This window comes from Pagrus major, chromosome 13 (genome assembly GCF_040436345.1).
Source record: "Pagrus major chromosome 13, Pma_NU_1.0".
Taxonomy (NCBI): domain Eukaryota; kingdom Metazoa; phylum Chordata; class Actinopteri; order Spariformes; family Sparidae; genus Pagrus; species Pagrus major.
This window is the reverse complement of record NC_133227.1, coordinates 9105253-9130777: the sequence shown is the minus strand read 5'-3', so window position 1 is coordinate 9130777 and position 25525 is coordinate 9105253. Positions and strand designations below refer to the sequence as shown.

The following is a 25525-nucleotide window of genomic DNA, read 5'->3' as shown; positions in this document are numbered from 1 at the left end:
CAACCTCATGATATGCATTTTTCACAAATCCCAGCGTCTGCTGCCCCGAGGATTACACTGTCCCTCACCCTCAATCATTTTTTCCATGTCAAAGGCCAGAGTTTGTGCGATGCCAGCCTTGGTTTTAGCTGCTACTCTGCACTTCTACCATTTTAAAAGATGTAGCTGGTGGGGAATAAGTGGAGCAATAATTTGAGTTTCTAGACTAAGAATTCAAACATTTAAGGTGGGTGGTACCTATTCAAATATAACAGGGTGTAGTATGAGCAACAAGCCTGGGGTAATGAGTTGTGTAAATCCACTGTGTTTTGAAATGATCAAACATAACTACCAACAATGGAGCGGTAGAACAGACAACAAAGCAAAAAGACAAACTACATAGTTCATGTTTTTTGGTTTGGAGTAGTTAGTACATTAGTGAAGCAAAAAAGCATATATTTCTCAACATGTCAAAGCTTTACAAATACCAGTCAGTGGAATACGTTGCATCTTGCATCGTACATAGAAAGCTGATTAAAATTGCATGATGTTGAAACAAAGCTGCTGAGACATTCGCTACCTGCAGATGTGGAAAAGAATTCATAGTAAGCAGAAAATTCTTTATGTCAAAAAAGTAGAAAAAAAACCTAAACAGTTTCGCTCTGAGCAGCTTCTGTAATGAAATGGAATTCTCACCTCATCCATCTTATTCCAACACTCAACCTCTTGGGCACATTTCTCTGCCTCTCTCTCCCTCCTTCATTCAGGGCTCGCTGGCCTTGACATCTTACTGTTCCTCCGAGTGACATGCCGTGCTGCCAGGAATTCAGTTCATCTGAGCTATGTACAACCACAAACCGTATCCTTTACAACCTGGATGACTCTCACAGCGGGGGCCACGAGAGGCGAGAAGAGAAAGCGGGGGTAAAAGAGCCAAAGCTAAACTCGCCCCCTGTCAAAAATCCCCCCTGCAGTTCCTCTGAAATGTTCGGGGAGATAGTGGTTTGTATTTACTTGTATGTCTACAAATAGTAACCGCAAGTGCTGAGTGTTCCGACCACTGAGCAGAGAGAGCTTAAAGGAATGTCACAAGGCTGACAGAGAAAGTCAGTGTTGCTTTAAAGCTGGAAACACTGAATGATACAAAAGACAAATGGTGCCCTTTCTTGGCCATGACGATGGATTTTCAAGATCATGCTGTTTTTCTTTGGGCAGGTTCAGTAAATGTTATCCACTCAGGGTCTCAGAATCTGAGGTTCAAACCTCTGACCCTTCAATACAGCAGATTTGTCTCTTCATGAGTACATCAAAAACTGACAATTTTGTCAGGACAAATCTGAACATGAATCAAGTTATACACACTGTTATTGACACTTCAGTTACACCATTTGAAAGGTGCTACTTTTCATTTGTCTTAACACCAGAACACCACAACAATGCAGGATTTGTGGTTAGCAAGGTAACTTCAGGTCTAACCCTGAGTTTTCAGGGTCATGATGATGGTGTTACCGGGTATACCGTCATGGTATTTTATGCTGCACACCTAACCTGCTTCGGTTATGTTTGCGATAACAGATCAACACTTAAAAAGCACCACCTACTGGCTAATCAGTTCTCTTGGAAAGTTGCATCACCACTTGTAGAAGATCCCATGGAGCTTGAAACGTAGTTCATTAGAGGGTCTCTTAGAATGGGAAGAGTGGTCAGATACTAGCAATGACCTATAGCTTTCCCTGGTGATATTTTATCATGAGAAATATCAATTCTCATTAGAGGGACTGACTTATCTGTGTCTACAGTCTTGCATACTTAAATAAGACTAAAATTGTCATATAAAGTGTAGGAATACATCTAGGCAACGCATTAAGTTAATGGAATACAAAAATGTTATTGTAGTCTGATATACTCGTGCTCTAATGATGGAGCAATGATATTAATGAGTCTTAACTTTGGCCTTCACACAGTCTTCAATTGTTCCTCCTGCACTTGGCAGCTGCAAATGCTTTTAGCCTGGATTATGTGTTTTAAAGGCTGATTTATAGTTGCATGTCAACTCAGTGCTTATGTGTGTAATCTCTATGCAGAGGCTACGCGATAACCTAAATTGTGAGCATTTATACATGTGTGTCCGCGTTGCTGCCGGTGGTGATACAGCGGATTGCCAGCTGTACTTTACCCGGTAAACACACTGACCTCTCCAGCTCACCGCTGTGTCTCTAGGATAGGCAGAGTGGACTGGTCGAGTGTCTGCAGGGATGGCTGACCCTCCATAACACCAAGTTTGGACACAGGACTAAAGATACTTGGTTTTGGCAAGGCAGAGTTTGCCACCTGGCTGCTCGTGGAGAGGCAGCCCGTCCTTGTCCACCATCTGTAGCTCAGAGACACACCACCCGGGAAGAGCGGCTCTGGATGAGGATTATAACCCAAGAAGAGCAGTCACCGGCCGGTCAGACAGGACTGCAACACCGGAAGAGGTCTAAGTGTTTACTGGGGAAACTACAATTCACAATCCCCAGTTGGCACTGCCTCTAAGCACCATCAAAATCAACCTGAAAACCTGGACTTACTGGGTAAGTTGAAGTTGCTTCATCGTACAGGCCTCAGGACTGTAATCATAAATCCATACACTAAATAAACCTTTTGATAAACAGGATTTCTTGAGGACAGGGTTTAATGAGGCGAAGGAGTAATGAATCCCTCGAGAGAAAGAATTTGGTTTGTCAACTTAGTAAATTAATATTCTTCCAAATTTCTCCATGTCAGCCGACCTACAAAATGGTTTAATCAAGTATAAAATAGTTACGTGGACCTCTGAGCACCTTGTGTCCACTCCCCTGGCACTAAGACATATTTGTGCTTTACTACTAACGATTACGCCAACAAAACTTGCATCCAAATCTCCCCTGTCTTTCCAGGGAAAAGAGTTACTGTGCTGCCATCTTTCACACTGACACTACTGGATAACAAACCTTGAAGCACTGACCGGTACCATGTTTCATTATGTGAAGATTTAAAAATAAACTATGGGCGAGAAAAAACAAACCAGTGTTGAGCGACTGCAGTGAATCAGAAGGAGATAAGAATGGATCAAAACATCGCCAGCAGCACAGTGACTTGCAAAAATACCTCCATTTTTCTTTCTTTCCCTGCCACCAGACTCGGATAGCTCTTGTTTTTCCTCAATCAGCAAGTGTTTCAGGCTGTGTTTTTCCTCGCTAGATATAATTCAAAATGACAGTGCACTGTAAGTATGATAGAAAAGGGCTTTGGAAAGGTGCAATACCCTGATGCATCTATCTAAATCTCTATAACTATCAGTCTGGGGAGAGGGGAGGTAAAGGGAGTCAACAGCAGAGGACACAGTAGGGGAGGTGGCAGTGATGAGAGTGAACTCTCATGCTCAGGTTACGGAGGGAGTCTGCTCTCTGGACATGACAGGAAATGTGGGAGCCATGGGGGACACCTCCAAGATATCCACAGCGCCCCCGTAAATCTTCATCATTCACAGCTCGCTATGCCTGATATCTCTATTATGGGGTCTGCGGCTGTCATCAGTAAAGAAGCCAAACCAATTCTTCCGGAGGTTAACCATTCATTATAAGGCTGAAACAAAACAACCTCGTTTAAATCTGACTCATTTAATCTCCAGCTACGCCACCCACTTCGACCGGGACAATCCGTTCTGATCGTTTGACCTTTCAGGTGCGTACCCGGCTGCGGAATAAGCCTCACGCTAAGCTTAGCATCGTTATAAATCAGGGAAAGAAAGCCAGGTTTTTATCAGCCAGAAAACAACATTTTTGGAAGTCGCAAACCGTAAACCTTGTTAATATGATTTCTCTTTCTCTCTGCTCCCTCTCTCACTCCTTTCCGTGCAAGAGAGAAGAAATGTGGTTTCATTACTCACATGGGCCAAAACAGATTGTCCTTTTTTTTTCGTATTTTACTCACAGAAACAGCCTGTGAGAGACACCCTGGGAGACATGTGGAGCCCTGAGACACTGGCTTATAATCAAACACAGGAACCACAGTATCCTGACTCAGCTGCTACTACTACTGACAGCTGCAGTGACTCAGCCCTGTCAAAGAAACACTTGGCTGCCATTTACAGTAATGATTTATTATATAATGAGCACTCTGGACTACTCAGTTTCCCTGCTGAGTTTCTTAAAGGTGGTGCCACATTCCAGTGTATCATCAGTCTTACCTTAATCAATACAATAGTGACACAGAAACAAAATGTTCAAAGAACTGTGGGGGCTTTGATAATACTCGCCAGACCTAGCCTGGGTTTAGAGTCCATGAATCATGACCACACCTACTCACTGGATGTGGACCAGCCATCCCATTGGCTCCCAAATGTCTGATTGAATTGTCAACAATTCTACTGCTGCCACCAACACAAAATATGACAAGTCAACAAAATGGCAGCAACAGACCATATTCATAGGGCGGCCATTTTCCTTTTCACTTAGTGCTCAGAGTGGGTAGCTCAGTTGTTTCCAACTGTGTTACAGTTTGCACGTCGTAGGAAATCTTTATCATTTCACCACTTCTCTCCAGACTTAAAGGGGCTCTGTGGAACTTCTGTGTTGCACTGGAAGCCAGTCATTTGTTTATGTTAGTGAACTCAACTCAAAAACATGCACGAAGTCATGAACCAGAAGGTGTAAATGTTCAAAAATTCAATAAAATACTAATACTAAAAAAGAAATCCACAGTTCAACAGGGTCTGAATGGGCAACTGAGAGAGACGGAGAGGGTCTAATTTTTCTTGTCACGTTACAATCTGCCAACATATGGCCAATAAAAAAGTGATTCATGAATGGAAATTACTACAAATTGTTGCATAGAGCCCCTTTAAATAAATGTGTCCAAGATGTGGGTTATTTTTCAGAATGAATTACTCCTTTCTATCATATTGTGTAAACGGTAATGTTAGCAAAGAAGTGGTTGAATGCTAATGTTAGCTGTTGTCTTTTCAGTTGCTGATCAATCAGGAAGCTGTGAAATGATAACGAAATCCCAAATCGTAAAATTTGGGATTTTATTGATAGAGAGCAAAATGTTTCATTTTCAGTTGTGTAGAAAGGCAAGCAACATTTATAAATAAGTAATAGCTAAACATATTCATTAATGATAAGGATAACATTTTCATCCTTGCTGTAATTGGCTGACCAATATAGCCTACTGACCAATCCATTGAGATAAGCATTGGTTGTACTAAATGTGTTCCATGCTGTGAGTTTGGAAAATACTTTCAAGAGAAAAGACATTGCTGTCATCACATGTAACCCACATAAATCATATTAGAATATTTGAAGAGAAAAGTAAAGTTAGATTTTGCTCCACAGCTCAAAATGACATAATGCTCGAATTTTATAACGCCAGCCATCAATTCACACTCTTCAGCTGACAACTCAGACATTCAAAGGAGCACGATGCTCCCGCTTGAAAGAGTGTCTGTCAAAAAAAAAAATCCTACTGAACTTGATGTCAATTTATTTAAGTGCAAATAATGTGGATAAGCCATCATGCTTAGCAATTCTTTTTTCCCTCCAACTTAATCTAAACAAAGTGTTGAGCACATTTTTCATGCCTACAGTACTTAAGGAGTCCAATGCTTTAAGCTGAGACGACAAGCATTTGGCTTGTCTCAATGATAAGCCTGATCCACGTCTCTTCTCGTCCAAAACCTTCCATACAACTGATCTCCCTCTTACTGTAAATACTCCCTAATTCCCTGTTTTACTTCTCCACTTTGGGAAGACTCGTCTGAAGCTATAAGACTCGTCCGTACTGAAGACAGAAAGATGGAGTAGTTCTTGTCCAATCAGCCACAGGAGGTTTGCTGGGATTATCTTTTTGGTCATAAGACAAGCAGAGTGAGTGAGAAAAAGTTTTGAAACACATTCTGATCTGTAAAGTTAGTCAAAACAACAATTATTCATTTTGTTACATGAGCAATATTTCGAATTTCTAAATTTATACGTCATCTACAGTAAATGTTTCTGTTATCAACACAGAAAGGACACTTTTAAGCACTACACTGCATGCTATTAAAAAACAAAACTTACTGTGTATGTGTTGTTTGTTTCATTTTCATACACAGGACTTCAATTATATTGCGATAACTTTAGACAGTCTAGAGTTGTTTTGCTTGGGTTAAAGACAAAATAGCACATGAACAATGGCAATAACTCTGTTACCCACTTGGTCCTGTACAGCCTTCTCACTCTTGCTCTTGGTTGTATGAATATCAGACTACTGCTTGCTGCTGGCAATGAACGCAGCCATCGAATGTAAATCACTGCTGCAAAATAGCTGCATATGAATGTAACTCACATGAGACATGGTTTGGAGAAAGACGGGCGAAGGAGCGAGAAATCATGAATAATGTGCAAAAAAAAGGGAGAGGGGTAGGGAACAAAAAGGCATCTGCTCCAAACTGACAAATGTGGCTGTAATGGTACAGTAAATTTGAATGCAAATTAACACACAAAAATGGGATGTCGTGCCAGTGATTCCCTGTGTTATTTTTTTTTATCACCCATATTCCACAAAAACCCTAACCCCCTGCTTTGCCTCTGATTTACTCTGACATTCTTTTTCCTACCCAAACCATCTAACCAACCATCTAAAACAAACTCTAACCAAGCTACGTACATTAACCAACCAAAGGGACATTGGGTGCTTTTTTCTGACTACTGGGGTTTCTGAATACTGGGCTGTCAGAACAATGGGCAGTCCTCAAAATAAGATAGTTTCAAAGTTAAGCTTTGTGTGGTATGATGTAAGGCATCTCTGTGTCTTACACTGAGTGGTCTGATGTTGAAGAATTGGATATTCAAAGTTAACTAGAATGGCAATCAGTAGAGCGCATACCTCCACCAAGGCCCAACAGTCCCCTTTAATTCAGTCAAGCCTAATCCAATATCAAACTCACGAGCCTTGTATCACTCTAAAGTTTAAACCATAACTGCTTAACCATGCTGTAATTTAAGATCCCCAGATTAAGGATCTGTACCAAATTGTCCTCGCGCATAGATACCAGCAACCTGAACACACCTGATTTTTTAATCACGTTCCATTCAATATTCCCAACCAACCAACCAACCAACCAACCAACCAACCAACCAACCAGCCAATCAACCAACCAACCAACCAACCAACCAACCAAACAACCAACCAACCAACCAACCAAACAACCAGCCATGCAACAAGCCAACCAAGCAACCAACCATCTAACAAGCCAACCAACCAACCAACCAACCAACCAACCCACCAATCAATCAACCAACCAACCAACCAACCAACCAACCAACCAAACAACCAGCCATGCAACAAGCCAACCAAGCAACCAACCATCTAACAAGCCAACCAACCAACCAACCAACCAACCCACCAATCAATCAACCAACCAACCAACCAACCAACCAACCAACCAACCAACCAACCAACCAACTGACCACAAAACAATCAAACAGAAAACATGAAAACATAACCTTGTTGTTGGCCGGAAATAATAATGATTCCAGGGTGAACTACTGGCTGTGTCTCTGGTTATCTAACTTTTGACTGCTACTGTCTCTAAGAACATGTACTGTAATGCAAATCATGAAACAGCTGTACTTCTGACAGTCTCATGGAGAGACTCTTGCATCAGGCTGACGGGCACATGTCGGAAAATTTACATGTTTAGGAAGACAGAAGCTGTTTACAAATGCGAGAGAATAAATCAAATAATTAGACAGGAATCATAATAGAACTGAGTGAACAGAAGTAGCTACAAAACAACACTGTAAGCTGCTTCATTACTGGAAGCTTATTATGCATGGATTGTGTTTCTATGAATACATTCTTGTCAGATAGCAGTCATGGGAGATTAGAATAAAATGGAAAATTAATTAAAAATGAACTTGGAGAGAACGCTGTGACTTTGAGCAATGACTTTCTGCTATTGTTTTCACTGCGTATGGCCAAAATGCAAAACAATAAGTGAAAGCTCTGAGATCGGATGTCTCCGCTGATTTGCTCTGCTCTTATTGAATCCATTATGAAAGTTTGCATGCGTGAGAGTTTGCTCAGGAGTGAGTAGCAGACGAATAATCCGGATGGAATGCCTGTTGTAACCCCACAAGTAAAGCTTGCCGTTATTGTTTTTATTTGAAAAATCTGCAGAGGATAATGCCTGATGTTTCCTTGACAGTGAGAGGTCAGCGACCTACACCTCCTTACAGAGCTTTGGGATATGCTCCACACATAGCGGAAAAACATCAGGTGTGCACGTGATATGCAGAGCCACGGGGAAATTAATAGGCAACGGTTGTGTTTTAAAAATGCTGAAAATGCTCAGCGCAGAATATAGAAATTTTCCATCTGAGAAAAAGCTTGTCTCTATCAATCTATCAATCATGTATCAGCATAATGGCTTGTAATGTGAAACATATTTTGCCTCCACCACAATCACAATTTTCCCCTTTTAAAGGGCTCAGTTTAGCTCAGATTTTGTTTGCAGTGCTGGAAAGAAGTGGTTTTGTTGTCATGTTACTTTTCCTCACTGCCTACAGTGTTGGTTTAACCTTCCTGATTGAGGGCCACAAGTGTTTTCTTAAGTTCGGTATCTGTGTCAGACCTTTGGCTCACATCTTGGACACAAATAAAGAAGGCAAAGAGGAGAGAGCGCAAGAGAGGGGGGCGGTGTTGTCGAGTAGTAAATGGAGAAATGGTGAGTTTTCAAAACTGGACGCAGAAGGATAAATGAAAGTACGAAAAAGGCAAGTCAGGACTCTAAACCTTATCTTGAACTCCGAGAGAGCTTCTGCTGACATCCCGACAATCCGCACGGACTAACAGGCTGACAGGTATTCGGACCAGGACCAGCTCTCCCGCTGCAGTCGCCTACTGTAGAAACACAGATCGAGAGAGAAAACAGAAGAGAGGGGATGAAGGAGAGAGAGGTATGGAGTCCATTAGGACTTTTGCAGAGCAGGAATGATTGAATAACCTTGGCTCGCTCAGCTTTCCTCCCTTTTCCTCCGCACCTTCCAACTGGGTGCCATCCACAACCTCTGAACTCTGCCTCAGTAACCATGCTCTGTAATTCATGCAAATAAAGAATCACTAGAAAGAAAAGGCACCCCACCCTATTATGTGTTGGCAGGCGACACCACAACCTGTGCAGGGCTGAATGGTTCATTCAGGCTCAGAGCATGAGATCATGAATAAATGTTACTGCTCTTCATTCTTCACAATCAGTAAAAGCAGTAGATGGCTGCAACACGGGACTTTGCTGTCAAAAGTTTAGTTTATTTCTGGTTCTGCACTGTGGTGGTGGATGTAGTTTCGTTGCTGACCTTGTTCCATTTAATTTACACCATATATAAGATGTGAATTATCAGAAAATTCTACCAGAACTTTGTTCAGTGATCATTCAAAGTGCTACCAAGCACTTAAAGTCTCATTATCAGTGACCATGGAAGCTGTGAGTGGCTTTGATTGCTAATAATTTAATTTCAAGTTCATTATTTTAAGATCACCAAGTAATTGCTGATCTTAAAATAATGAGCAGGCTTAAATTTAGGTCATAAACTAACAGCCTCACTTGGCTTGTATCATCCTTAGTCAATGATAGCTATTGTTAGCAAACAGGAAATGGATATTACCGTGTAACTGATATTATGGAGTCAGTCTAGTAATTCTATGACTCCCGTGCGACTAAGGCCATGCTTTCCCCTGGCATCTGTGAGTGCAACCAAAATATTGAGATCCAATCCGATCACTCAGACCATTCAAAGATGGTGGCCACATGTGTATTTGAATGAGTCCTGGGCCACATTGAGGGGCCTCCTACTCAACTGACATCCTTTCCATAAGAGCACAATAAACACGCTGCCTGATTTCCATCTCGTTCATTTTAATACAAATTATGTGTTTGGACAGTCTTACCTACCAAGATGAGCAGCAGATGTTTACACTGATTGCCCCATTTAACTAGTAGTCACAATATATCAGATTTCCTTAAAAGTTGTGCAATTTGATAAGATGTTGTATGGGGAGAATAAACTTTGCGGAACGGCAAAGGCAAACTCTTATTCATTTGTGTCTTTCTTGTATATTCGGCATTAAATGCAATACGGTAAGATTTATTTCCTTGGCCAGTGTGTGACTCTGTGTCTAAATCTTACATCTGGCCTGCCAACATTTAGCAGACAGATGCACCATTAACACTACATTTATGAAAGAACACAACATTTTATTGATGGTTCACATGTCAAATTTTACAAATGCAGTAAACACCAGCCAATATAGGCTGTTTCTTTGTCCCCTCTGGAGAAAGTCACCCAGGCTCCCTGGAAAGATTGTGCAATTTTGTGAGTTGTTGAGTTGAGAGGAACTTTATAAACTCTGCAACAAATTCAGAATTATCTGGGCCTCGTTAATTTGGCAAATGTTATAGATTACCATAACCCTTTTTTGTGCGTGTCCGTCTGTTCCAGCATTTACTACTGTTGGGCCATTGGTTAAAAACAACATTGCATTTGGTCTTTGCAAACTGAAATGTTGTATGTGTTTATTCATATGTAGAACGGGGAAATGAGCTCTGATCACAAGTGGTCAAAGTGGCCAAAATGTTAGTGAGTCTATCATTGTTGTGAAGTTTACAACTTGATATTTGCATTCTAGCACTAGTCCTGACTTGAACTGTAAAGTTCTTACATTTGTTAAAAGTTCTTGGAACAACTTGTATGTAGTCCATATTTCATGTCTTGCCTGAGGTATTTTGAGCCCGTAAAAAGCCAACAGATTGATTGACTGGCCATAAACTGAAAAGTTTGCGCTCTCACCAGAGCATCTGACACCTGCACGCTCTCACAGGGAAACGTTCAGGAGCTTTGGGGAAATTAGCATTTTTTAGAAGCGTGTTGCGTTTTCATACATTCATACTTTGCTTTGCTGACTGATTGCTCTGCCCCGCAATCCGGAGAACAATTAATTTTTTCAAGATTTAAATACTTGATTAATGCTGCTATTTTTAAACCACGTACAAACAATGTGCATTAAACAATCTGTCAAAATGGCAATTAGAAAGGCTAAAACGGCACCAAAGTCTCAGTGGAATTATTCCATTCAATTCTTGTAATTTCTGACTAATTCAAAATGTAGCGGAGTTCAAACACCGGCCAGTTATTTTGGCTTTATAAAGCAGAGTCTGACTGCATTTCCAAATCCCGACAAGTACCGTGGTGAACTACGTTTTGTTTTTCCTTGCCATCTCCACCATTCTCCACTCCATCACACTCTCTGTTCTCCTGCAGTGCGAAGTGTGAGTGACACTAGTGAGAGAGCCCTGTAACGCAAGGTCAGCACAAATGAGAACCAGGCTCACACTGACTCAGCTGGCTCCTTTCTCCTGTCATTTTTTTCTCCGCTTGACGCCGAAGAAAAAAAACAACTAAAAATCACTATAAATAGAAAGTCAGAGGCCCGGTGACTGTTTTTCCTCCATGAATACTGTCGGTCACACATGTGGTACAGCACCAAAGGAAAGCAGAAATTAACTCAGTTTATGTTGCTTAAATTTTGGTAAATTTTACCGTTTACCTTTGGACCTCGGCTTGAGAGAATTCTGCACCTCTTTTGGTGCTCAAAACTAACAGAAAAGCAGTTGGATCACAGGAATCAGCTGAAAATAAAGGCTGATTCTCCAAAGTTGATGCGTTTACCATATGACAGTATCAATGTCCAAACGGACCAAAAAGACACGAAACAAACATCAAACACACGCTTACAGAACACACATCTCGCTAACAACACAGCAACAACAGTGAGAAGCTTTTCCTTCGCCAGCAGAGATAACAACTGACAAACAGCGTGAAACTGGATCTTGGCACAAGAGATACTGCTGAGAGCCTTTGGATGTCAGTGCGTAGGGACGTATGTGTTCATGGTAATTTCCTGGGATGGGGAGACCAGAGAGGGGGAACAGATTCACTGGGGCCTGACTGACCTTGGAGTTGAAGTTGTCTTAGCCAACTTCCACAGGTCCTGTTTGTAGTTCTGGGAATCTCTTCAAAGAGAATTTTGGGTGAAAAGGACATTTTGAATAGATTTTTGAATTGAGTTACTCTTATCTTTCCATACATGGAAATTTAACATTGTTGACTCAAATGAAGTAAAATGCAAAATGAAGGACGATCTCATGACTGTGAATGCAGTCAGCAGAGTTCAAATTGATACTCTTGATTTAATGAAACGTCTTAACTTTGTGGGAAACACTTTCATGATTACGCCGTCAATTTAATATTGTACATCCATAAAGTAGGTGGACTGACAAGAGACACATTTGTGAGAATGGTCAATGTTGCAAAGGCCGAGATATTTTGACTTTTTTGCAGCATTTCAGACGACTTGGAGGGTTTAATTGTGAGTACAGACACAGTTAGCCCTTAACCCTAACCCTAACCCACTAAAGAAGTAATCATTCTGATCCTACATTCCCCACAATGCAATCAGGCCCTCCCTGCCTCCAAAATACCTATTTTAAGTCCCACACCTCCAGGGTTTAATAGAGGCTTTCTGATAAAAAAAAAAATCTCACGCCCAAACTGGGTGTCATCCTTATTTTCTCATACTTTGGAAATCACCTGCCAAGGCATGACAGAAACTTAATTTTTCATCTGTCTTTTGTCAGAAGGAATTGATTTTAAGTATTAAGAGGTGGATCATCCAGGCAAAATTAGTCACATGTTTTAGATGCTTTTCAGTCTTCTCATACAGAACACACACGAGATTGCCACATGTGTGCAACAGACACCATATTTGGGTCTTATTCTAACAACAGTTTTTCATTAATTTGTCTTAATGGAAACTTCACTCTTTCTCTGACAACAGCAACAGTGAGAGCTGTTCTTATTTCTGTTCTGTTTTTGTTTTAACCATTTTCTTCTCTTTTTCTCTCCCTCTGTGTGTGTGCACTGACCTACATTCTTGAGTACTGTATCTGGTGCGGTGCATCAATATTTGTCTCCAGTACACAGTGCACAATGCTTCATACTAAACAGCTGCATGCAGGTTTTCTGATTTAGGAGCTGTACATTAATGTGCATGTACTGATTCATCATTAACTTCTTCAAAGTCAGAAGAAAAGAGCACCTGGATGCTAACTACAGCGTGGGCCAAGTCTAATGCGATGTTTACAGGCTTGATTCCCAGAGAGTGCAGCTGCAGATTATCCAGACTCACTGGAAAGAAACGTTCTTAAACAAAGTGAGCTGTTATGGAAAGTTGTTTTTTTTTTCAAGACTGACATTTGTGAAGATTTATCAGAGTACATAATAGTGTTTCTAAAAAGCCTTCACTTCTTCTCTAAACTCTCAGGATGACTTTTCTGGCATTTACAATTATACAAATTCCAAAAGTTGTCAGTGAGAAAGCAATGCTTGAAGTCCTGTATTTGTGTTCCAATGTGAAAGTGCAAACAGTGATAAATTAAAACGCTCCCTTGTTTGTCATTTAAAGTCTTCATCCACCATTAACAATGTTTGTGATACAACTCTCTAAGTGAGCCTCGAGTCCAATCAAACTGAGACATGTCGCAAACACATCACCACCCGTGAAACCATTGTATTCCTATGGCAGAGCTATGCCTAATGCGCGCTCCTCTCTTGTGCCACGTGTCGTGTTTTTGGCTTTTAGAAGTTGGAATATATTTCAACCTTTCAGTGCAAGTATCACTGCTTTTCCATTATTTACATATGATGGCCATTTGCGCACACGGCCCCAATCCACCACACTGTTTTGTCCAAAAGGATTTTCCATGGCAGTTTTAAAGCGAACGCACCTGTAGCAACAAGTCTCTCTGTGATCGGGGACTTGCACCAAATTTGAGAATTTGGATCTCAGCGCACTCAGAAGGAAGATGTTAAAGTTCCAATTTGTAAGAAAGTTGATTTTTGAGTCTCATTCCCAACTTTCCAAATACAAACTCTTTGGGGTGGTGGCCGACCTGACGTACTTTCCCAAAGCGTTAGCATTTGATTGAGTTTGGAAATAGACTCAAAAATCAACTTTCTTACAAACTGGACCTTTAATCATATTAAAACTCAACAAACCTGGTTTCAAATTTTAAGTATTTATCTATTACATTATATGTTCATGACAAAAAAAGAAACTTTAAAAAAATAAGAATGAGAAACCTCCTTCGTTATCATTAATCAATAGTTAAATGCACATAAGTGGGCCAATTTGCTTCATCAGAACAGTGTGGGTGTGGTTTGATCAGATTTGATTGACAGGGCCCTTTTAACTTAAACCAATGATCCAACAACTGTCATCAGTTTCTGATTCAAATGTTGCTGAACTCTATTTGGCATCACATTTTTACAGAGAGCCCATCAAAGAGTTAGAGCATGATTGAGAACATAGATTTTCAGGGTCTTGGATTTCAGGCCCACATAAGCAAAGTAAAGGAGAATGGATGTTCAAGTGATGTCTCGGCTTATACAAATGAGACTTTTCGGTGATAAAACGTTCATTTCAAGGGTTCAACAAGTCTCCATTATCATGGTGGTTATTGCTTTAACACCAGATGCATAGGATGTATGGCACTGCGTTGGGTCTTTTGAGGGGCCACCACTCTCTCACTGATTCTACCCACAAACACACACATATCATAGTGTACCAGCAAGGATTTCATATGTGGCTTACAACTTCCTCAGGGGATAGACTTGTGCTCCGGATAGATTTCTCCCAGATTTTGCAACTGAAGAACCTGCCAAGTATGTGCCTGTAGGAGCTGGACCTGGGCCAACATCAGCTGGGGAGATTGTTGTGGGCCATGTGTGTCACTGTGTAGTAGCTATGTAGTGTGTATGTGTGTGTGTGTGCTCGTGATTTTTTGGAGTTGTGTGAGGTTAGTGAAGGAGTAGGCTGCAAAAGCAGTCTTGGGACAGCAGGCTGTAAACACAGCTGTGTGTTGAGGTGAGAGTGTAAGAGAGGGGAGCAAGGTTTTTTTTTTATTTTACAGGCAAGACTATATGTTCCTAAATTAGCCAGAATATACTCATGTGTAATACATGTGTAATTCAGGTGATTTCAAATGTCACACAGTTCACTGTATAAAGAACAAAATCTATATTCAAAATGTTTGTATTTCAAATGTGCCATTCATCATCATCTCTCAATCTGTAAGACGTGAGCAAACGGAGCTTCTGTCTCTTTCTCTTGCACCTTGTCAAAATCAATGTCCAGCTCTTTCTGTACATAACAATAACAGAGAAACTGTACCGGCTGTGTGTGATGACCAAATGAGGCAGAAATCCACAGCAGCTATGCAAACATGTCTGTGTTCCACATGAAATAAACATTTTGCAATTATTCAGCTACATAAACATCATACGCCTTCATATGAGCTGGAAGATCTGAAACCCACTGTTGATGGGAGCTTGGCTCCATCTCAGGTTTTGTCATTACCACTAGATGCAAACCTTTACTTTATCCTGTAATAGAATAAATGCTTTTCCCACGGATTTACCAAAGACACATTCTAGTTAAAAACACATTCAGGACAGTGTTGGATGTGAGCATTCTTCAGAATGGTAAAATCATAATTAAGAGTAATAATATATGGAATATATGAGTAAATGTCATATGTATGTCATATGTCATATGTATTGTAGTTTAAAGAGGCAAAGTGTCTTTATAACAACAATCCAGGCGAAGACCTTGTTTTCGGAAAAAATGTGTACAGTAGTGAATGGCGAGAGACACATTTTTTTGATCCTGACTAAACTGTGTCAATTTAGAACATAAATTTAAGAATCAAGACAGTCAGTTTGTCATAAAGATAGTAAAATACCATTTAGTTGTGTCTGAAACCGGTCAGTGAACTACATCGTCCAAAATGGCCGTTACCTCACCACAGAAAGAGTATTAAAAAAGAAAAATTCTGGCCATATTGACAGCTGCAGTCGCAGAGAGTTAGTCAGGTCTGTGAGCATCTAATATGAGGGACCATAGCTCTGCAAGGTTTCAGTTATAGGTTTTGGTGAGCGTTCAATGAGACCACCTCACTTACGGGACTGTTGGGTGTGTAGTCTTTCTAATTACATACTTTCACAGTCTTATACTTGATACGTTTTATGACAAACTGTCACTTTCTCAAGCTGAAAAAAATATTTTAAATTCACAAACATCATATATGTGATTCATGGCAGAATTCAGCTGGGTTCAGAAACGTATTTGTCTCTCGCCATTCTCTACCATATACATTATTTATGGAATGAGATCCCATGGTGGTCCACCGGAAGGAGCATGTCTTCGTCTCTCTATATCTGTGCCAAACTTTACACATTTTGTCAAATCAGGGGTTCAGTGTACAAATAATATCAGCCATGGTTGTATTAGGTTTTAAGTTATATTTTAAATGCATCTACTCATTTTACAGTTCAAATAAGAAATGTTGGTTTTCAACATTATTATTTTCTTTTCAATTTGTGTTTTCTCTTGTCGTTCTTCAGCACCTTTCATCCATGTTGGAAATCATCAATCATCCTCTGCCTCCCCACTTTAAAATGTTATCAATTGGATTCACCAAACCACAGCAAACCAAACTTAGAAGAAATAGCTAATATGATAATATATAGTATTAACCGATACTGCATGTAGTTTTACCTTCAGGAGAAAATTTGCTGAAAGCCAGATGGTGACCTGGATGTAGGTCTCTGTCTCCTGGCTCACCGTCCTCATAAGGTCTGCTGTGATTCTGCCCAAAGCCAAGTCTGCCCCTCCCTTATAATACTCTTCTCATAAATGACTGAAGTGAACTCCAGCTCTTCGAAGTTACCACTCACAGCGCAGATAGCAGGAACATTGTTAAACTTTAATTGCTTTTCAGTTCTTCCCTCAAAGCCTCGGTTTAAACTCCAAAAAAGATGAAGTCTGACTCCAGTTTGTCAAAAGAGATCAGTAGGAATTTATTATTTGCTTTAAATACATGTACAGCTCTTTTTTATCCTGCCATCGCTCCACTGATCAGTCACTGGCAGTCATCTGAAACTGAACTCCAAATGGACGTCCTCCAACGCCGAAATTTTTCTGAAAACAGCATAATTACGAGTCGAGAGCGTGTTGTGCTGAAGTTAGGCTCATGGCATGTGTAGCTTTTAGCTGCAGTGCCAGCTTTGCATCAGGCGATTTGTAGGGTTATGTTGAACAAAGAACAGAGGTAGAAGCCATCTTTTTGGAAAACAAGAGGACATTCCAATCACTGTAATTACCTCCAAAAGATTAAAAACAGGCCAGAAGGATAAAAACCCATGAAAAAGACAGTTTTAAAGCCTCATGCTACACAAGCAGATAGCTAAAACTGGATCTCAGTGATGAGAGGAAAGAAAGAAGGTGCAGATGATGAGTTTAACACATGGAACCTGAAAACACCTCATCATGTTGGTGACAATCATGAGTGAATCATAGCAATAAAATGCACAGAACAGAGAGTTAACATGGAAATAAATACTGCACCGGTTTCGAAATCCTTGTACATTCATCAAGGCTCATGCATTCAGGCTTTTGCTTCCCGCTCGTCTGGCTCATGTGCTACATTGCCACTTACGCCACCTTCCTACGAGAGTCCAAGCCTGTTCTTTGCACGCTACTTTTGTTGTGCTGAGATGAACAACTTCACAGTAAAATGCATTTAAGTTAGTGAGTAATGTAATTGACTTTTAGGAAGCACTTTCTTTCAAAGACACAGAGGTGATCAGCAAATTGAGTCATCCCTGAATAACAAAGGGGAATGTGCTGTTGTGCATAACTGCAAACCACAGCAGAGCGCTGAACTGCTGGAGAAGCAGGCATTTAGATTTATCACAGGTTTTCATCAGATTTCTGTTCTGGATTTGGGATGATCTACAGTTTGACAAAAAAAAGAAAAATCTTAAGGTAATAACACAGCGTAGTGTGAGCTGTGTTTGGTTTCCTACTGTCAAAATGTGGCAGCAAGTCCTCTTTTCATATAAATAATGCTAGAAACACAAAAGTCTCCCTCTCACTCACATCAGAACTGTCACAAGAGTCTCTAAAAACCTAGGAGACAGTACATAGCGTAGCCTGCATACATACAAATATACATATATGCAAATACACAAAAACAATAACCTCTTCATGTGGAATAATGGCATTTCTGGATCTGAAATCATAATTTCATATAAAAATATATAAAAATAAAAGTAAAAATCAAAAGAAGTGTCATCTGAATCGGTGAGGAAAAACAATTGTCTCCACTGCTCGTCCACTTTGTGATGCATTGGCAACTCAATGAATCAGTGTCTTTGTGAACACACAGTTTTCTGTCCATGGGAATCACACACACACACACACACACACACGTCGTCCAGAGGCCATTTTAAAAGCAGCCACTAGATGAGTTTAATACTGGAGTGTAAAAATGTCCACAGACACGAAGAGAGGAACAGGATCCTTCGCTCTCTGGCCAGCCAGCGAGGTAACAAGAAAACTACACATCTATCTATCTACACACTAAGGGATCTCTGACTGCAGGGCATGGTAAGTGCACATTCCCATGAAGAGGTCGGTTTCCTCTTAACCCTGTTCAGTTCATGGAGACCTGCGTCACTGTTCTGTTGACATTGAGTGGGCTGGTCCTGTCAACCCAGGCACATGTTCCTTGTTTGTGTTTTCCTGTAACACTGCCGACCCACAGAAGTACTTCAAAGAATGCAAATATTCTACCAGGAGAGGGTTAAGTACGTTTTTGTGGGTGTGTTTACTATCCAAAATTCATATGGTCGGACACTTGAAACAAATGTCACAATCTGGACATTTGTGAGACCTTCACTAAACGATTTCTGAGAATGACAGTACAACTGATACCTCCACTTTCTTTCTTTTAATCCATGAAAAAGAACAGCCAGAAGGATGCTCCATCATGCTTTGTTTATGTTGTCTGTCCCTAAGTTCGTGCTTAAATAATTTTCAAATTTTTCCTTCATATTCTCATCTCGTGATCAGGACTCTGGTCCAGCGAGGGCTCCCTGGTGCTGATCATGGATGCTGAGGGCCCTTGGTTGACTCCAAAGGGTGAAACAGCTGGAGATCGAGCTGCCAGCGGGGACAGAGAAGGGGAGAAGCTGGGGGACATTGCTGCTGATGAAATGGACCCCTCATGACTGATAGGGGACCTGCGAAGTGACGCCAAGTGCGGGAATGTCCGTCCAATCACTGGGACCTTCGGGGGAACTGACATGGCCCCTGGATGGGCCACTGATGTGATCAGTGGTGGAGGGTCGATTCTAGGTTTGGGATCCATTTTGTGCTTGGGCTGGAAGGGTTGGCGAGGGTTCTGGCTCTGCTGGGCAGTCTCATCCTTCAGTCTGGCAATCTCTGTGAAGACGTTAGCCAGAGGCTGGAACTGAGGGCACCAGTTGAGCAGGTAATCCCAATTATAGCTTCCACGTAGCTCCTCGTCACTGGCAACGATAGCTGTGAGGGAACCATCCACTGACGGTTTACCATCCTCAGGGAAGGCGTAATCCTTGGGGAGGGAAATGTTGAGGCCGCGACCTACTCCGAGGTACCCACCTCCCTCGTCCCTATAGACTGGGAGCTGGCCAGAGAGCAAGGTCCCACTGAGACTGCCTCCCAGTTTCTTTCCTTTGAACCAGGTGCTGCCCTCCAAAGCTGCAGGCTCACAGGAGATATCAGAGAGCTGGTCAGCGTCCTGCTGAATTCCAGAGTCTGGTCCTCTGGCCGAGATGTGCTCCTGCATGGACGAGGTGATGGAGGCGACGCGGGGGTACTCGTTTATCATCCTGATCTCATCGTCCTCCGCTGCTTCAGCTGACCCTCTTCCACTGGAGTGAGAAGGATCCAGAGAGCCCCCTCTAGTGTAGGGACCACCACCGGCACTCTGATCTCCAGCATAGCCTGGCAATGCCTGGTGGTAGATCCTCTCCCCTCCCTGCCCTGAGTTGCAATCATCCAATTTCTGCAGAGCAGTTCCTGAGGCAACAGTTCTGTTTCCTGCATCCTGGGCTTTCTTCCTCCTGCGTGACTTGACAAGGAACACCACCACAGCCATGATCACAAGCAAAACAATAAAACCAAGTGATACAGCAATGATGCTAATCAGCAGGATGTTGACATCAGGGGCCAGGCCAAAGTTGGTGTTTGTGACATCGATGGAGACTTGGGCTGTAGTGGTGCGAGATGCCTCTAGAGGACTGTGAGCCTTCACATCCAGGGTCATCAGCCTGGCTTCCCGTTTGTTCCGGCCTGATCCACTGCCGCTACTGCTGCCTGAACCTTCCAACTTCAGGAAGATCACCCCAGTAGTTTTGTTGACATCAAAAAACGGCGAGCTGGTGGGAAGAGAATACAGAACAATACCATCCACCCCTCCATCCTCATCATTTGCCTGGACCTGGCCGATGCTCTGGCCTTTCTTGGCTCCCTCTGGGACTTCGAAGGAGAAATCAGAGGAAGTGAAGAGTGGGTCATACTCATCTTCTCCTGTGACAAACACCTGCACAGTTACAGTGGCTGAGTGGTTGCCTGAATCGACTGCCACTGCTACAAAGTTGAAGGAGTTGATTTTCTCAAAGTCAAAGGGAATTCTGCTTCTGATTTCTCCTGATTTCTGATCCACATTGAAGCTGTCTTTTCCTGCACCAGACCTCTCCACCATGTAGTACTTTAGCTGGCCAAAAACTCCTGTGTCATGGTCTATGGCATGTAGGACAGTCACAGCTGAGTTTGCTGGTTGGTTTTCTCTGATACTCGCAGTGAGGACATCCACAGGGAAGAATGGATGGTTGTCATTTACATCTTTGACTTCAACAAAGACTGGAGCTAGTGCAAAGTGACCCTGTCCATCTGTTGCCTGGATGATGACAGTATGTGTGGACTGGTGCTCACGATCGAGTGCTTGCTGAAGTCGCAAGGCTCCAGTCCACTGGTCCATGGTGAATAAGTTCACCTCATCACCAGAGCTGATGGTATACTGGATCTCAGCATTGGGAGTTGAGTCTGGGTCTGGCAAAAGACAACAACAGAGTAGAATGAAGTATGTGAGGTACATAGTAAGAAAGGAATAATGAAAAAAGGAGATAAAAATGAGAGATAACTGGACTTTGGCCCACCTGTAGCAGTCAGTCGTATGATCTCTGTCCCAGAGGCAGCTCCCTCACTCAGTGACACAGTATATTCTGCTCTGCTGAACACCGGAGGGTTATCATTCACATCACCAATGGTTATCACTGCAGCAACACTAGAGCTCCTCTGGGGCACACCGCGGTCTGATACCACCACAGTGAGGTTGTAAAGCGGTTTGGTTTCAAAGTCGAGCCCCTCCGCCAACAGCAGAGTCCCAACTGTCTGAAAGCCCCGTCCTTCTATGAACCGCACGCTGCTTTCAATCTGGAATGCATTTCCTTCATTCCCGTTGGCAATCGCAAAGTCAAAGCCGCAGTTTTCTCGGGAAAGGTCGCTGTCAAAGGCCTCAAAAGTCAGAACTGTTGAGCCTGGGATGGTATCCTCAGAAACTGTGGCCCTGCAGACAGAAGGACGATCTCATATGTAAGAACAGCTGAGGTTACACCATAATACTTCCAGAATCTAATGAATGTAGACTGACCTGTACTCTGATTGGTGAAACACAGGCGCATTGTCATTGACGTCAGAGATTTGGACCTGGACAGTGGTGAGGGAGGAGAGTGAAGGCGAGCCTCCATCACATGCTTCGATAACAATACTGACTGACGGGCGTTCAGGGTCAAACTCAGCTCTGTGATTGATGAACAGGGTCCCTGGATAAGGAAGACAATGAGAGGGAGTTACTTTCAAAATCTTATCAGTTAAATATGATTTTCTTTTGAAACTTGAGCTAAACTATATCAGGAAAGCAAGCCAAGGTTGTTCACCATTATTGGGGTCAATGTAGAAACCCTCCTGTGTTGATGACATCACTCGGTAGGTGATCTTTCCGTTCTCTCCTGAGTCCCTGTCAGTTGCTGTTACTGTGACAACTGCACTTCCTGGTGGCGTGTGCTCAGGCAGAGTTACCTGGGGTGCAGAGATATAAATAACAACATTAGAACATTAGGGCAAAACAAACAAATAAACCAACAACAGACTGCAGAAATACTGTATACTGTTTTCCCAAACTCAGGAAGTCAACAAGCACTAAACTCACAGTGGAGAAAATTGCATTTTATACTGTAGTTCCTGTTTTTCTTAAGCTTGTGCTAATGTTGAGGTCATTTCCTGAGACAGAGAAGTAAATATTGTACATGCTCATCTCTGCAACCATTCCCCAGTCAATATTAGGCAGTTAACTTTTATCACCCACACTGTGTACACGTTGGGAATGCACATGTGTGTTTTTTACAGTGTGTGTAGAGTGCAATTTTCTCCTCCCACGATGAAGTAGTCTACTAGAGAGACACTGTTTCTGTAGTTATTCAATTCCTTATCAAACTTTATTAACACACATTTAATTAGGCACAATGAATGTAACGAATGTACTATGTACGTAGAAAAAAGAAGACCAGCTTGAATTATAAGCCATCCTACCTGATAGAGATCATGGGTGAATGCAGGTGCATTGTCATTAATATCTTCCACCAGTATCGTTATGTTAGCCTCTGTTTGGTGCTGGGTGTCCGTGGCTCTGACAGTCAGGGTGTACCACGTCTTCTCCTCGAAGTCCAGAGGGGCGGTGAGTGAAACGCCTCCACTGTAGCGGTGAATCCCAAACTTGCCTAAGGCTGTTGGGTCCAGATGCAAAGAGTAGGAGAGGGCAGGACTGGAGTCGACATCATTACCCGTCACAAGAGTGATCTCTGTGCCGATCAACATGTCTGATTGAAAGAGAACGACATTGAACATAAAACTGTTAGTCTTTTTATATTGTTGCATAGCCATGATGCTAAACTATACGACCTTGGTTTGTACAGTGACAGAATTTACTTTGCGATTTTAAAATATTTGCTGTTAATAAAGTACTTACTCTCTGGGATGCGGACTTCCTTGGGCAAAGGAATTGTGGGGCTGTTGTCATTCTGGTCAACAATGATCACTGTGAGTGTGGCTGAACCAGCCAATCGTGGACTTCCTCTATCAGTCGCTGTGACTACCAGTCTGTGGGGGGTTTTAATTTGAGAGAAAATTAAAAAGGAACACAAAATGATGCACATCTACTTTGTTTTTCATTCTTATATTGTCACAAAAGCAACATGTTGTGAAAATGAACAGCAGGTGATTCACAAAGTTGGCATACAGATATCACTTTGCACTGGTGCTTCTATCCTCAGCAGACTATGTAAACCTCCTCACAAGCTATCTAAATATAAGCCAGCGGAGTGAATATGATTCATGATGTGCTACATCTAATTTGTCCTTTTATACACGTTTACTTGTTTGTGAATACAAACTGTTATGTTCTTCTCTGTACAAGCTGTACAGGTAAAATAAATGTCCCTCCTCAAAATGTGCACACAGAATAGTTTCTTGCTGAATTTTCAGATCTGTTCTCACTTGGTCTGGGTAAAGATCTCACGATCCATGATGGCCGATGTAGTGATGCTTCCTGTCACTGGATCGATCTTGAACAGGCCGCTCATGCCGGATGACTGGATGGAGTAGGTCACCTGACCATTTTGGCCCTGATCCACATCCTCAGCCATCACCTGGGAAAAGGTGGAAGAGGAGGAAGAAAAATGGAGAATAATGAGGATCTATCTTTACCATTCGCAAAACTCCAGTAGACCAAATGTCAGTATGACTTTGTATTATTTACTGTGCAGTTTTTATATATGGAGGTACCTGTATGATTGGTGTTTCATATCCCTGTGCTTCTCTCATGTAGGCAACATAATTCTGCAGCTGGAAGCGAGGAAGGTTGTCATTGACATCCTGCAGAATCAGGTTGATAGCCATGAAAGATGTGGAGGATATAGTTTCTGCCTTCACAACTAGACGCAGTCTGGGGGTGTCTTCAAAGTCCAGTCCCTTGGAGCTCTGCACCCTGATTTCACCTGGAAAATGAGGATCAGGAAATCATAAAATAACAGATTAAACTTTGTGTTTGCTGACTTTTTATAACCACATCACACTAACAATCTGTTACTCACACCTAAAAACAACAGTGTTTTATTGTGACTTTCACCTGATGAGGAGCTGATGATGAAGGCCTGCTTTCTGTTCCCACTGAAGAGGCTGTAGCTGATACCTCTTCGTGTGCCATCTGGGTGCTGAGCCTGAGCCTGAGCCACAGTTGTGCCTGAATTTTTTAAGCAGACAAGAGAAAATATATATACTTAACTGTGACAGCAGAGGGAGGGACAAATCGACTAAGATGATGATTCCAATCCTTAAAAAATACTGTATCAGTGTCGCACCTTTCAAAGCGTTTTCCTGTATGCTGACATCTCTGGCATTTCTAGAGAAGCGAATGCCGTTGTATTCCACCTCCTTCACGTAAATCACCACCACACCCTGTGCAGACTGAGCTGGCGTGCCCTGGTCCATGGCCTCCACTATCAGGGTCCTCTGAGCCTGGGACAGATCCCCTAGGGGCTCAGTTGCCTGGATCTCCCCAGTCAGGGAGTTGATGCTGAAGCCCTTCACTGGAGTGGCGAAACGGTAAAACACAGAACCATTGGCTCCAAAGTCCTTGTCCTCAGCCTTCATGGTGGCTAGAACCCGCTGGGAACGCCTACTGGACACTTCAATGACAAGCGGATCCTGGATGAAGAAGGGAGTGTTGTCGTTGACGTCTAGGATGGTGACAGTCACCTAGAAGGAAGATTAAAAAAAATACAAATACTTAAAAAAAACACAACAATCAGACAACTGAACACTTTCAAAATCTAACCCTTCATTTACCTGAGCAGAGGTGTTCCTGGGAGCAGCAGGTGACAGGTCAACAGCAAACACCTGGAAGCTGTATGACGCCCATTTTTCCCGGTCCAGAGGGGCTGCTGTTGTGATGACACCAGTGTTCTCATCCACTGTAAATGCTCCGTGTGCCTCTCGGCTAAGGAAATACAGAACCTTCCCATTCAGGTCATCATCAGCATCTACGGCTGACACCTGGAAATAGATAAACACATTTTAATGATTGACATATGAAATATTTTGTTATAAAAGTCAGATATACATTTTGTTGATCAGATACTTTGACAAAGCGTGTATTCTGAGTCCCGTTTCCACTTACCTCTAGAACTTTGGACCCCTCTGCAGCGTCCTCTGATACGTCAACAGTGTAGCTACTTTTGCTGAAGACAGGGCTGTTGTCATTGACATCCAGCACTTTGATTTCCACTGTGACAGTGGTGCTGAGAGCAGGGCTGCCTCGGTCTGTGGCCACTACCTCCAGAGTATACACAGCCTTCGTCTCTCTATCGAGGCCACGTGAGGTTGAGAGGGCCCCTGTGCTGGTGTGGAGGTGAAAATCTCCATCAGGGTCCCCAGCTGAATTGGAAGAAAAGAAAAAATTGTCAAGAAATTCTGTGGATTGAGT

General features: G+C 42.2%; 1 protein-coding gene across 1 annotated transcript in view; it reads right to left on the bottom strand.

The window, feature by feature from the left end:
- Positions 1-16928: 16928 nt before the first annotated feature.
- The window catches only part of dchs1b (dachsous cadherin-related 1b), a 92426-nt gene continuing 83829 nt past the window's right edge, over positions 16929-25525 (bottom strand). The window contains exons 18-29 of the mRNA XM_073479403.1: positions 25220-25476; positions 24889-25095; positions 24402-24798; positions 24170-24283; positions 23827-24038; positions 23539-23690; positions 23012-23142; positions 22576-22862; positions 21924-22065; positions 21638-21809; positions 21144-21553; positions 16929-21036 (exon numbers count right to left, since the gene is read on the bottom strand). Of these exons, the coding sequence (XP_073335504.1) occupies positions 18992-21036; positions 21144-21553; positions 21638-21809; positions 21924-22065; positions 22576-22862; positions 23012-23142; positions 23539-23690; positions 23827-24038; positions 24170-24283; positions 24402-24798; positions 24889-25095; positions 25220-25476 (4526 nt within the window). The 3' untranslated portion in view covers positions 16929-18991. The remainder of the gene's footprint in view (positions 21037-21143; positions 21554-21637; positions 21810-21923; positions 22066-22575; positions 22863-23011; positions 23143-23538; positions 23691-23826; positions 24039-24169; positions 24284-24401; positions 24799-24888; positions 25096-25219; positions 25477-25525) is intronic.